The 14,949-nt window shown below is 38.6% G+C and overlaps 1 protein-coding gene and 1 non-coding gene across 3 annotated transcripts in view; one reads left to right on the plus strand and one right to left on the minus strand.

Moving 5' to 3' along the window:
* Positions 1-14,949, minus strand: part of LOC146553148 (contactin-associated protein-like 4) — a 150,338-nt gene that overhangs the window by 41,150 nt on the left and 94,239 nt on the right. For both annotated transcript variants that reach the window (XR_014889419.1, XM_085253689.1), the window contains exons 11-13: positions 7,904-8,010; positions 6,020-6,139; positions 3,956-4,156 (exon numbers count right to left, since the gene is read on the minus strand). Coding sequence is in view for 1 of the 2 variants with exons in the window: in XM_085253689.1 (XP_085109815.1) it covers positions 3,956-4,156; positions 6,020-6,139; positions 7,904-8,010 (428 nt within the window). In the remaining variant the exon portion in view is untranslated. The remainder of the gene's footprint in view (positions 1-3,955; positions 4,157-6,019; positions 6,140-7,903; positions 8,011-14,949) is intronic.
* trnal-uaa (transfer RNA leucine (anticodon UAA)) lies at positions 14,184-14,266 on the plus strand. Its single transcript has one exon. It is a non-coding gene; the product is annotated as a tRNA-Leu (tRNA).

Here is a 14,949-nt window from a genome sequence, read left to right on the forward strand (position 1 = left end):
CACGGAGAAGCTGCACTCAGCTATTATGCTCCTTATATCTGGAACAAACTCCCAGAAAGCCTCAGATCAGCTGAAACACTCAGTTTATTTAAATCCAGGTTGAAGACTCACCTGTTCTCAGCTGCATTTGAATAAAGCACCAAATCCGCACTTAAGCTTAAATTTCAAAACTTACATTTTAACTACTGATTTTATCTACTGTTCTGATTTTATCTGTTTTGATTTTATATACTGTTTTGTTTGTTTGCTTGTTTTAATCAATTTTAAATCATGCTTTTTATTTGTTTTTGTTTCTAATGTCTCTGTAAAGCACTTTGAATCACCTTATTGTTGAATTGTGCTATACAAATAAACTTGCCTTGCCTTCTACCACCAGTAGCAAAGCATTTTGTTTTCAATTGTTTCAGTGAGAGAAGATGCTGTGATTTACTTGAAGTTTTGGAGGAAACTGTAAAGTTGAACTTTTTTGTAATTGTGAAAATAATATACTGCATAGAGTAACAGTTTAGTTTTCTTTGTATATCCTGTCAGTTATTGTTCTGATAAGGAAAATTGGAATTGGCTAAAATCCACATCCTCAATTCAAAGATAAAAATCATAATCGGCCAAGAAAAATTCACTCAGTGCATCTCTAATATCTAAACTACAGCTAGACTGCTTACACATTGGGAAATGTCAAAGTCTTCCATTTCATAACTGGTATAATTTTCCTACACTAACAGATATTCTTCCTGTCAAATCAAAGAAATGTTTATCTTTATTCTCAAAGACTGAGCACATCTTATTTAACTTCAGCCTGCTGCTCTCAATGCCAGCCCAAATTAGCTGACTGCAACTGATGCACTTCTGCAAATCCTTTACTCAAACCTCGGGAAATATCAGAACTCTCACTACAGCATGCGTGCCTTCTAAATACAGGCTTTTTACTTTTAATTTACCATCAGTCTAATTCCTCCTTTTAAAAATAATCTTCAGAAAACTGGGAAAACCTGTGGAGCTTCCAATGCTTGAAACAGACAAATCTCACTCTTACAACTGTTTTCACTGATTTCAATAAACGGAGCCTAAAAAAGAAGCAGGAGATGGAAAGACAAGGTTTTGCATTTGGAAGGGTGTTTTTGATCAAATTAAATTGGATATTTTTGTTCCTATGTAAGTGTCCGGTTCTATAAAATCATGAAATTCAAAATGAAACAACAACTAGACGGATTATTTTGTGATAAAAGCATTTTACTATTCTCTGTAAATGACCTTCAGCTTTAAGGGGGATCCTCCTTTAAGAGAAAATAATCTCTTTTTGAGACAAGATTGTTAGATTTATTAGCTTTCTTTAGTTTTCCTAGAATTCTGGAGCATCTGCAAGCCGCTTTGTCACCCAGCAGCACCTTTAGCGTTGCATGACTTAGAGTCATGTCTGCTGTCATTGATATCTGCTCTGTTCTGCAGGGAACAGTCTTATTATTGGTCTCCCAGCCTTAGTTTTTCCATGTAAGTACATATAAGCGCAGGAGGTGTGACCATATTGGTGGGAAAAACCTAGAAGAGAGTCGTCAAAGGAGCTTACAAAGAAAAGCGTCTGGACTTCTTTAAGTTAGAAGTCCAGACGCTTTTCTTTGCAAGCTCCTTTGACTACGATGACCTGGATGACTGAGAACCTTCACAGACTAGAAGAGAGTCAGCAAAGATAAATTACAGCAGAAAAAAAAATATTAATCTCACTTTATTTAAATTATACTTTTTTATTTAAACACTGCTGTGAGAACAGCCTTGACCTGTACCAGAATCCCCTGCAGTCATTTGACCAATCGAATGACTGTAGAATCGCTTGCAGTCATTTGATTGGTCATTTTAAACCCACTAAGTATTATGTGGGAGTTGTAATGTCATGAATTATTTCAAACTTTTAAAAGAAAACTGAGTCTCAAAATTTTAAGCACAATTTTCAAATGCAGGCTAAGATGTTGCCATTTGCACAACACATAACTTATTGCACTTTCTTTGGATGCCATATTGTGCCCAAGATGGACTGGGCTGTGAGAAAATAGAGTGCGGCATGGAAAGAGCCCACATGATCCTCCAAAGACAAAGCTAGTGTTTGAGGCGGAGGGATGCTTGCCAGCTTCTAACCCTAACACTGAATATATTGTTTTTCATATTGAGGACGATGACAGTATAAGCTGAAATATGTATTTCACATTTTGAGAGAGTGTAGGTGGAGAGATGGCGAGAGGGTGTTTGGAGATGTCTCTGCTGAGTCAGCACTCCTTTATTTTTCCCAGGGAGTGCCAGAGAGTTTATAATGGAACTTCTATTTCTCCGCTCATTCTTCCTTTTCGACCACTTTTCCCCACTTTCATCCATCATTCTATTACCCACCAGACCAAAAGTTTCTTCAGTTTCTTTCCCTTATATACTCCATTATAGGTCCTGAATTGATAAAAACTTTCAAGACTCCCACTGATCTGCATTGGATGGGTAGCAATCAAAAGAAAACTAAACTGTTTATCTGGTTAGCTGAGACACCTGACGGACATTTCTGAGGGTCAGTCGGCTTCGTTACTACAGGCTGACATTTCTTGACCACTTTTGGGTTGTTGAAAGGACAAAACTCAAAGGACTTCTTCTAAGTAAGTTTGAAGTCCACATGTGAGCAATATTTTACATTTTCTTTCTTAACCCTCTCAATGCAGGCGTTGCAGATTTGCAACAGTTAAAAGCTAACAACCTGATTACCACACATACATATTTTATGAGTTGTTTTTACTCAGAAGTATCACTGCAGGTATTCTTTTGTGCATTAGCAACAAAAACTTAAGTTGAGCCTGAGAGGGTTAATTGTTTTATTTCCTCCTTTTTTTGTTTAGTTTTTTTTGGAAAGCTTTAGAAAAAGATCAGTTTGCTAGGTTGCCCCTCACAAGCATCGCATTTCATCACAATTTGCCGTGAGACCAGCGTTTGATAAGTTAAATCAATGTTTTTATTTTTTATTTCTCAACACCGAACAATGTTCGGGTGCTCTTTTACACAGACTCTGAAAGAATAATCTGTTGAATCCACTGCTACTAAAACAAATTTAATGCAACTTAGGGATCAAAGTAATTGTAATTCTGTTTCTAATACTCACCGCCTCTGAGTCAATGCAATCACAACAAAACACATGAACAAAAAAAGAAAACACTAACCCAACTCGATACTCATTCCAAAAGGGGGAGGTTTTTAACAAATCCTGAACAATCAATGTTTCTGAATCATTTGTGAAAGACAAGAAAATCCCTGCAACCAAACTAAGTTTGAAGAAAGGAGTGAAGTAAGTTTGTTGTTCTCTGGCTGAGAGTGAGAGTATGATGTGGTGAGCTCCAGCTGAACAGAGTCAGCCTAATCAAGTTTTTTATTGATTTTTTTCTTTTTGACCCAAACACATTAATTAAAAGCAAGTTTTTGTCTTATTTGCCAGTTTTTTCTTAACACACATCAAAGGAAAAAGCAAGTTAAAACCTCAACGCCAATATTTTAACTACAATTTAAACATTACAGGGATGAGGATTACATAGGATGTTTAAATAGTGAGAATTACTGAAGTTTAACGTACATAAAGAAAATTTCAGCAGCAACAGATAACGCAATTCAAGTTGTCTAAGATAAAGCTGTCAGAAACTGAACTGATAAACTAGTATCTATTTTCAGAGAGGGAAATACATAGTCAATATCAAGCACTGAGAACAAGAAATGTTTTGCCTCGCAGCAAATGGGAAAAGAACAGCGAGCCAAGGAGAGGCAGACTTCATGCTACAGAAAAGAGTTTAGTGTTTGCAGGTTGAAAAACATTTTCATAGCTATGTGCTTTTTACACTGCAACACTTCCAGTTGTTCCAGCTGAGCAGCATCAGAATAATCATTTACAGAATAATAAAGAAAGACATATAATGTTATACTGCAACTAACAGCAAATCTTTACCCAAAGTGTTGAGGAGGCGGGACTTCCTGCAGTGGTAGGACAGTTCCTGTTCGCAGTGCTCTGACTGGCTGATGGCAGCCAGCAGCTGCTCCTCTTGAGATGAGTAGTCGAAGTGAACCGAATGCTGGGACACAGCCGGAGAGGGTCGCACTCGGGTCAGCTCAGTGTTGTTGTGCAGGAGCACCATCCATGTGTTTTCCTCTGGTGGGAAAGATGAGCGTGCAATTTATACTCATTTATTATTATTACAATAAAGCTCTACTGCAAAGTTTCTTTCCTAGAATGTGTACCATTTAAATACCATCTAAGTAGCCAGACTGTGAAATTAGCAATATATGCATGATGTAACTACACAAATAAGCCTGTGATGGAAGAAAGTGAAATGGATGACAATTATATTTCTGCTTTTTAGAAAATAGCACAGATTCAAGAGTCGTCTACTTTCGTATAGATATACCTCCATTTTGGTCCTTCTGTTTAGTGTCGTGGAGTGGCTGGAAGTTATTCCAGTGTAAGATGCGTCATGCAGACAACCACAGACTCCCACATTCACACCTACAGCCAAGTTTGAATCGCTATTTAATCTGTGGGTGGAAGTCGGCGTACCCACAGGAAGAACAGGTGAACACAGAAGGACTCGAGCTGAGTGGGAGTTTTTAGCCACAAAATCTTTTGCTATGATGCAACAGAGCTGATGAAGCTTCCCTTTTCATGCTGGATCTTCATATTTTCCTTCAGCACTTTGCTTTCGAGTTTGCCGCAGTGAATCATCTGCTTCCATCTCCCTTGATCCACTACCATGCTCTCCTGTCAGAACAACCCGCTGCATGTCCTCCTTCACTACATCCATGAACCTCTGTGGTCTTCCTCTTTTTCTTCTTCTTGGCAGCTCCATGTTCAACTACTGCTGTGCAAAATATCTACTATACCTTTTCTGCGCATGTCCAGACCATCTCAACCCTGACTCTCTAAATTTCCATTCAAACTGCTCAACTTGAGCTCTTCCTCTGATTCTCACTTCTAATCCTCTACCAGGAGAGAAAGACAATCTTAGCATTTTCAACTCTAGCACCTTTGACTCCGCCTCCCGTCTTTTTGTTAGAGCAACCATTTCCAAACAATATACCATAGCAGGTCTCACCACGGTCCTGTAAACCTTCCCTTTCATTCTTGCTACTATTCTTTTAACAAATAACTGCCCTTTTGATGCTACGTGAAAAAAAGTAAAATGTCAAATTTTAGAAGCTGGAGCTTGGGAATGTTTTACTGGAAGAAACAGGAACAGATCAATTATCCAAATAGTTGATCTAAAGTATTTAATGGTCATTTGATCTTCTGCAAACCAGCCAGCTGATTCATCGGCTAAGTTTTGCAGTTATGTTTTGTTTTTTAATGTATATTTGATGTATAAATGTAAAGTGGTGACATGAAGGTGCAATGGTTATCAGTGCTATTGACTGCTATAAATTTCCCAGTCCTTCAATAGTAAATGTTTGACCTTGTTTCCTAATGTTTATGTCTAACGCTATAATTGACGAAACATAAAAAGTAATACTTTTTTTTTTTTCATTTCTTTATGAGTGGGTGATTTCAGCTCAGCTCACTCTGTGTGTGGATTTTTCATGTTTTTCATGCTGCTTCCAAACACATGCATGTTAAGTTAGTGTGTTACTCCTATTCTTAGTGTTAGCCTTGCAATCGCCCAGTGACTGATCTAGGCGGTAAATTTTCACTTTCCGTCAATGAGTTGGACAAAGATAGAAAAGTAAAAACAAAGAACTAAGTAAGCATGTGATTCAGAGAAAGGTAAAGAATGTTATCATAGTTCATTTATATGATTACACAAAGGGCATGAAAGATTGAGTGAAAGAGAAACAGGAGGAGAGGGAGTGATTGAAGTCTAGGATGAAATAAAAAAAGATGAAGGTGGACAATAATGGGGATCTGGGTGTGATAAGCGGGGACATCATTTAAAGTTATGTCATCATCTCAATCATAAAAAAGGTTCAGTGATGATGGGAGGCAGGCAAGGTGTAAAAGCATGTGTGAGTCTGTGTGTGTCACCTGTCATGTTGCAGTAGACCAGCTGTGGTTTGATTGGTCCGCTGCCATCCACGTCAATATAAAAATGTCCTGACGTGTTGCCGTTGTGTTTGTATGCCTCGCAGGACTGTTCGTACACAGCTGGGAGGAAAATAATGAGAACTACATCAACACGCTGACCCACCGGAGCTGCGAGGGGATGAAGATTACACACTGTGGAGGATTACTATGCTGTGGGTGCTGCTTCATATGTATGTATCACAACTGAATCAAAGTCATGTGATCAGAGAGAAAAAAATAATCGGAGGTTCCTTTTCTGCACCGGCATCCCATAAACTAAAGTTTAATCCAACTGGAGATGACAGTAATGACTGATGGGAATACACAGCCTCAATAAATGTAACTTTATCAGACCTTCTCGCCTCTTTCTCTGTGTCTCCATAAGTCTTCCTCTCATCTCCGTCTCAAGCACGCAACAGTACATCTTCTGCAGTCAAAGATTCAAATCCATATCTGAAAGTTCCCACACTCTGCTCTCCTGTTTATCTCGCTTCTTCTCCACAGCTAAAGGCTTTTTATTCCTCACACTCCCCGAGTGTGGTTAGAGACCAGTTTTCAAAGAAACATCAGAAATAAAAATGAGACCATAGGTGAACCGTGTGGGAAACTCTCCTTGTTTTAGTCTCGAGGATTTGACTCGAGGCATTCAGCACACAGCCACTAAATCTCACCTGCAAGCTCAACTCACTGTCACGGTTTTATTTATTTATTCCCTCTTTGGTATTTTAGTCACAGCTACAGTCTCATTAACCTCCATCATATCACCTTATACACAAAAAGGCGTTATAGAGAGAAAAGATGTGCAGGTAATAAAAATAGATCTCAGGGGACACCTCATTTAAAGTTTGATTCCATAATAAAGATTTATGGACACGCAAGCAGTCAGAAGATCACACAAGAGTTTTCATCTTCCTTCAGATAAACAATATTTTCTAAGCAGGTATTTGTCACTATTTATTCTCTAACAAATACTTATATTAATTTTAAATTACATACTTTTATTCTCAGACTCTTTCTACAGCAGAGTCACAGTTGAAGATAGTTCTTATTTGTCTTATTTTGAGCATTAGTGCAGTTAATGCACCATCAGAGACAAGATGCTCAGCTCTCTTCTACTTTCCTTCAAGTGATCTTTCTTTAGGCCGGCTGACAATCTGAATGGCAGGCTTCTGGGGCTTCCATACTCATCACATGTTAGTATGTAACAGGTGAAAGGATTGTAAATAACACAAATCAGGTGTCAAAAACCAAGCTGATGCAGAAGTGCTTTAAACCTGGCCAGCAGGAAGTGACTTCCTGAGGTGTACAAAGTCTATTTGTATAGAGGTCTATGGGGAAATGACCCTCAGCTTTCTTTAGTTAGAGTCAAAAAGGGGGATAATGTAGGGTTTACTTCAGAGTGAGCCTCCCTCACTGACAAGTGGTACCATATGAGTGTGCAGGAAGTAGCAACAGCAAAAAAAAATTACAATACCACCCTTAGAGTTTACTTTGGTTGTCACACACAATAACGACAGGAATCACAGTTTTGTGTTACCAATGTAAAATGTTGGATATAACTTAATATTGTAAATAACTTAATAATTTTGACTGAACCAACCCACCCAATGCATTTTTAATTGATTTGATTTGATTTGATTGATTTGCCATTCCCCTTCCCTGTTTTTTTCCCCCTCCTAGTTTAAATTATTCAAGATGAAAAACATCCTCATTATCTTGCTTGACACGCTATCTGTTCCTCATTTGCATTTCATCTGTCCCTCTTACCCCTCCCCCCATCTTTCTCCATTTGCCCTCACTTGTTGTACTTGTCATGTGCTGATGTTTAGCTGTCAGGTGACTCACAGCTGTGGCAGGTTGCTCCGCTGTAGCCGGTGTCAGAGCAGTTACAGTGAAAGACGGTCCAGGATTGGCTGCAGCGGCCACCGTGTTCACAGCGACTGGGAGAACACCTGAGAGAGAGAGAGAGAGAGATATGTATAAACCAGGGGAAGAAATCCCAGTTTCCATCACGTTTTTGCAAGTAAAGAGACCATATCAGCAACAGGAAAAAGCACCATGCTGCATTCATTTTGATTAAAGCATTTTAAGAGCAGACTGTAACGTGTAGCTGGAGAGAAGATCCTGATGCAGGATGCAGATGCAGACAATACTGACAAAAAACACCCCAAACGACCAATTGGGAACAAATGCTTTTTTTAAATTGTTATTTTATGTTAATTCAATAAGCAGAAAAAATAAATGAATAAATAAATAAACATAATCGTGTGGAACAGTAGGAAACCCCAGAGAGTGCAAACAACAATCTGACAAGGACAAGGGGAAAGAAAGAAGGGAAACACAAGTGAAATCAAATGGGAAAAAAAGACCGAAAGCAACAGAAGCAGGACGTGAAATCACTACAAAATAACCTTCAAAGCAAATCACAAGACAAGTAACTACCATTAAGACACATCTAATAACCAAACAAAGAAAGAAAAGAAAGAAAAAAAAACACTCAATGAATAAATAAACTAACAGATCCCACGAGAACCATGACAAAGAGTAACAGAACAGCAGCACCTTGAGGAAAAAGGAACATAATGTGTTTCTGCTGCTGATCTAGCAACCGAGCATTTAAGTGTTTGCCTTGTAAACGTTACTTTTGTATGGAAGAAATAAATGATAAAAAAAGATCATTTTAGTTTGACAGTGAAAAATAACAAGATTAATTAATGGGGATCTACTGTGCTTTTTCCCATTTTCTGCTGTATACTGTCACAGATATAAGGAAAATGGTCAAAGTTTCAAAATAAAGAGGTCAGTTTCAGACAGAATTTTTTTTCTACTATTGATTCATTTTGATGTAAACATTGATCAGAAATCGTTTGCTTTTGTCTGACTAATTCTGCTTGAGACTGTTATTATAACCCATGAAAAAAAACATACTTATATATATGTAAACTAGTATGTTTTCCCTCCACACAGTATTTTGTTCTGCATCAGTGTAAAACACTCATCAGACTATGCCATCTCCTGTGAGTTATAAGAGCAATTTAAAGGATAAATGAATCATCTGAAGATAATATACACATTATTATACATTATATACATTATTCATAGACATAAAGAGTGTATGGAAAATAAATCTTTCCGAAGTATCAGTGCAGCTTGAAGCTGATGTTATATTAACTGCACCCAAATATTCATTTCAATGCTCCTCTAAGGCTGGGGAAGTCTCCGAGTTAAATTATTTACATGTTGTTGTATAATGTGTGCCTTGGTGTCATTGTAATAATGGTATTTACTGGCATGTAAATGCACTTTGAATCTTGGCGTCACAGATCAAAAGCGTATATTGAGAAGAAAAACAAACAAACATAAAAAACACCATCATTAAACTAGCTCTGCTTCAAAAAATTCACCTTTTCATTTCACAGAGGAAAAAGGGGTTTTGCAGATGTTCGAGGTCATTTATCCTAAGACTCTAAATCCACCTAATGTGCTACTAAACAGCAGTGAAACGACATAAATCTTTTCAATCATTTCCAGTATCGGTTTTTGTATTTAGGTACAATCTGAGATGTTGCTGGGTTAAAAAGAAATTGACTTCCTTATGCTTAATGGAAAATATCCATTGAAATACCTTTCCTCTGTGATATCAAAAGAATAAATTCATTACTTCACAGACTCGTGCTTTAGATTTTTCTTTCATTTTATATAAAAGGAAAGGTTTTCCAGTGAACAGAGGATATCTTTTCGCTTCTTCTCAGCGGCAGATCTTCTCTGACTGCTGCAAGACTGTTTGAAGAAGCTCCATCAATGACTCCAGATCCCAGGAGACTTTACTGAAGCTATGTGTGTTATTTATAGATAAATATCATACTGCTGTAACCATCATAACACCAGTCCTGTGTGGGAGGAGGGATGGAGTGGACTGAAGGAGGCAGGCAGAGACCGTAAAAATCGTAAGTTTACACATTGCCTTTCATCACAACAAATCTCCCACAGTGGACAAAGTAATCACAAGTCACAGTTTCTGCGCTGGAAACGAAATCACTAAACTCCAACATTTAAAAACTCTGCTCCCTTTGACGTGTGCTTTCCCCTTCCCCTACATTTATATGATCTACAGTGGATATGTGTGCAGTTTATAAGAGAGTTATAAACTGCCTGTGCCATGACAAATATTGTAGAGACTGTAATCATATTTACAACTTGCGTCAATGACTCCAGATCCCAGTTTTTTGTTTGTTTGCATCATCGTGCTTTTACAATTTTTCCCTGACTTGTTGTTTGCAATGTTTGCAAATGTGACTTGTGATTACTTTGTCCACTGTGGGAGATTTGTTGTGATGAAAGGCAATGTGTAATTTATTATAATAAAACAGAGCAATTTGTTATCAGAAAGCAAACGTCCACAACTGCGAAGAGCAGAATATTTTGTCACATGATGGTAGAAGGTAAAGGTAAGAAAACAAGTGAAGGTCACTGTTACGTTCCCCTATAAAGTCCAAGGGATGTGGTAAAGTAACAAAAAATATCCAGCTTAAAAAAGTAGACAAGGAGGCAAAATTGTTAAAGGTTATTTAATTTGAATTGATTAATAAATCAAAAGAGACAGACAAGCCGCTATCAACTTTTAAAGAAAGAAAACAAAACCCAGGAGTTGGTCTCTAAACTGAAAAGTCACTGAAACACACTCCTCTCCACAGAGCAGGAATATACAGCCACCCCACACACAGCTCACTAACTGCAAAACCAACAAGCCTCTCTGGCACCAGAGCTCACCATTTCTCTGGACTTAAGTGCTCTATCTTAATTGCTGAGTAGAATCAGCTGTACAAAAAGGGTGGCGCCTAAAGCAGGAGAGACGGCAGGAACATCCACACAAGGCTAAATTCACAGGAAGCCCTGCTGAGGCTGTAACAGTCGCAGATAGAAAACTATGTTCTCTGTTTGTCTGAAGATTTTCTAAAGCGCAACTGGAAGAGAAAAACGTTGTCGGCAACCATTAAATGAGCAACTTGTGAAGTCGAAATAAAAGATTACTTCAGCTGTGAAATAATCTTACTAACAGTTAAATGATCATGTTTTATGTAGTTATAAAAACTTGCTCTTAACTTTTATTAATTTAGTTTCTCTTTGCTTCTAAGTTCTGCGATAAGTTTTACTTTTATGAAAACTCAAAAGGCTGTACATCTTTCTGTATCTTCTATGTGCGAGGCTTCGTTTTGTTTTATTTAAGCTGAAAACACAAATCAAGGCACTAATTGCTCTTCTATTAATGACGTGGCTGAAATGGCTGAATATGTCATTATAATATGTACTGTGGCATAATTCATTCTTCTGGGTATTTCTGAACTTCTATCAGTTTATACACTACAGAAACATTGCTGTTGAACACTGCAGAAACATAATTCATACTTTTATTTGTTCACTGGCCCTGAAACTCCAACTCAGATATTTTCAGTTTCCACCAAAATGTGATGGCATGACTGGGACACAGTGTTGTTGCCATGGTTACTCAGGAGGTTACTGAATCAATAATCCATGAGTTGTATTAGAAGGTAAACAAATATGTAAATCCTCTGTCTTATTTGTCTCTTCACTCTGTTAACATGGCCGATAGATTATACCCAGATTATGTTTATTTTCCATAAGTTGCACATAAAAGATGAGTATAGGCAATGTGACATCATGTATTACTGTGTTTAAGCTTTAACACTGGCATTTCGGCTGTTGCCATCTTGTTATTTTGGAGCCAGAACCAACCTTATTTTGAAAAGACATATGAGTGATAAATTACCAACTGCTCCACAGAATGTAAAGTGTAACACAAAGACACAGATACCCATTACAAACTTTAAAACATAATACCAGAACGCTGATAAAAATTGAGCATAGATTTCGAGGTCCAGTTCACTGACAGAAATCATTGAGTTGACACAGTTTAGCCTGTCCTGGCACCCACGTGTCACTCAAAGAAAACAACACTCCAAAGCCAGGGCGACTGTGGCTCAGGGGTTGGGAAGCGTATCTGTAACTGGAAGGTCGCCGGTTCGATCCCCGGGCTTTCTGTCCTGGTCGTTGTGTTCTTGGGCAAGACACTTTACCCTACCGCCTACTGGTGTTGGCCAGAGGGGCCAATGGCGCGATATGGCAGCCTCGCTTCTGTCAGTCTGCCCCAGAGCAGCTGTGGCTACAACTGTAGCTTGCCTCCACCAATGTGAGAATGAATAAATAATGGTGTTGTAAAGCACTTTGGGTGCCTTGAAAAGCGCTATATAAACCCAATCCATTATGCAGTTATAAAACTGCATAATTTTAAGTTTTAATAGATCAGTTGGGTCACTTATGTAAACCCTGGATAAAAATGTGTTTATTCCACTTTAAATTTGGGCATTTTGTCATGCGACCTCTACCTACGTGTCCAGGCTGTACCCCTGTCATTTACTCAATGGCGACTACGGCAGGGTCCAGCCCTCCTGAATCCCTGAATTGGGTAGGTGGTTGAGGAGAGGACTAACGTTAACATGGGAGTCTAGAGGGATTGACTCACCTTTGAAACCAGCCTGAAGTGGCCATTTAAGGGCCTGCATTTTTTGACATTTTCACACAGACTCTATTTTTCCAGCCCCACAGGTTGATGGTACCAACCTTTTTTGGTTAATAGCGGTATCTGCAGTGATATAAAGGTTAAGAATAGTATTAGTGGTGTTTTGCAATTAGGTTCAATTTTCAGCATTTTTTCTCAGCTTGCTTGAGCATTGTCTGTTTGTATTTGTTACTCTGGTGTGTTGAGCTCTCAAACCACTGCACAACAGCAATCTTTGAGACAGATACCTCAAAAACTGTGCTGTACCTGAGAGAAGTTAGAAAATATATGTGACAGATTAAAATAGCCATATAAGCTGCTGTGTCTCTGCTAACCCACATAAAGGAGTAATGTGACCTCATTCTCTTGAGATAAAGACAGAGAGGACAACAGGAAACGATGAGTAACAGTGTTTTTATCTACACCGGTTGCTTTCCATCTGTTCCACGACCGGCTGGCACCTCCAGGAGGTTTGACACAAACACACACACACACACACACACACAAAGACAATTTTAAGTCAGCGGTGGATGCAGCGCTCGGCAGTATGTGCAGGCTTTGAGCAGTGTGTTTTTCTCTTCTATCCTAAACGTACATTTCAGTGTGTGAGTTTACTTATGTAAATGTATGTGACAGTGTTAAACTGTGTGTTTGCCCGAACACAGGCAGAAATATTTAAGAGAAAACAGATGACTGCACAGAATCTGCAACCTCGCCTTTATTTAGATAAAAGCCCTAACTCAGCAGCCTGTCAGCCTGCAACAGTGTGATTTTTTTAAAAACAACCTCCATTTATCTCTATACTACTTTAATCTCAGAGTAAGCTGGAGCCTTGAAGATAAACCACTTAGCTTTTACTTTAAATTCACATTTCCACTTTGCTCCATTCCTTTATTTTACACAGTATATTGAGTGTTTGTGCATGTGAGTCAGTAGCAAGGAGGGTTTCAGGAACGTGACTGTTGATGCAATCAGACTCAGTGTGTCAGTAGTGTATACTGTACATGATCTATATAGATGCTTTTGTCTGACTGCTGATGAGCTTCGAATTCAATGCGGCTTTTGCTGAAATGAGAAGTCTATACACGTCTTACATGTGCATGCACTCAGGGGTAGCAAACAAATATGAATTACTGAGAGCCTGTGAGGAGATGAATGTGTGAAATTGTTTTGCGCTCTGAATCACTTTCGCAATTTTGTTTAAATGGTCTAAAACATTCACTATCCTAAGAAGGAGCCCTCACACTTAGCTCACACTGCAATATGAGATGTTAGTGATTCGGTCAGCATCATATGGATTCTATGAAGGGCCTCAGTGGTTTTGTAAGACAGTTCAACCTGTTATTCTGACTCTTAAAACCATAAAGAGCCCAATCACAGTTGTTCTTTGCAAGGTGCAGCTTAAAGTTTCCAGGAGTAGTTTGGATGAGTGGCACTAGATTAAAAGACAGATATGCAACAAAATTCAAATTTCTGGCACCGCAGAAGGTATAACTTACCTTGGTATAAGTGGAACATGATTGAAATACATTTTCGTGTGGACAATGTACCAGGATGGCCGAGTGGTTAAGGCGTTGGACTTAAGTTCCAATGAGCAGGTGCTCTCGTGGGTTCGAGCCCCACTCCTGGTATAATTTGGTACCACATGTGTAGTAAACTAAAGTACCAATGAATAGTGGAATTGTAAAGCACTTTGAAGGCCCTGAAAAGCGCTATATAAATGCAATCTATTATTATTAAACTAGAAGGTAACGGTGGACTAAATCACAAGTTAATGAGTATCTGTGTTATATTAAAGGAAGACAATGAGAAAGGTCTTTTGGCCAATGATATATATCTGCTACACACAGTGATTTTTACTATATGATATCATATGTTACCTTCTCAAGTAAATGTTTTGTAGTGGATCTCCAAAAGTTGATTCGTAGCGTTTTCAGTAGGAGAAACATTTCGTCACTCATCCAAGTGACTTCTTCACTCTCAGCTGACTGCAGGTTTCCCCGACCTTATAAACAGTACATTTGCATAATGACTGAAACCAGCCCAATGAAGGAACAATGGGCTGGGAGGTCAGTTCCTTCATCATAGTTATGCAAATTCTCATGACCATTGATCAACAACCACTGATCAAAGGCCATGAGTACCATTCACAGAGAGTTGGGGAATGGCTGCAATCGCAGTATTGCAAGAGAGCGAAAGATGTACCCTCAGGCCCCCTCCTTGATTCAGAGATGGTCTTTCCCTTTTAACGTAAATGGCCTCCTTGACTCCGCACTCAAACCAGCGTTCCTCCCTGTCCAGGATGTTTACATCC

This window comes from Mchenga conophoros, linkage group LG18, assembly GCF_057382185.1.
Source record: "Mchenga conophoros isolate Kocher_MC1m ecotype Shallow Benthic linkage group LG18, M_conophoros_male_GT1.1, whole genome shotgun sequence".
Taxonomy (NCBI): domain Eukaryota; kingdom Metazoa; phylum Chordata; class Actinopteri; order Cichliformes; family Cichlidae; genus Mchenga; species Mchenga conophoros.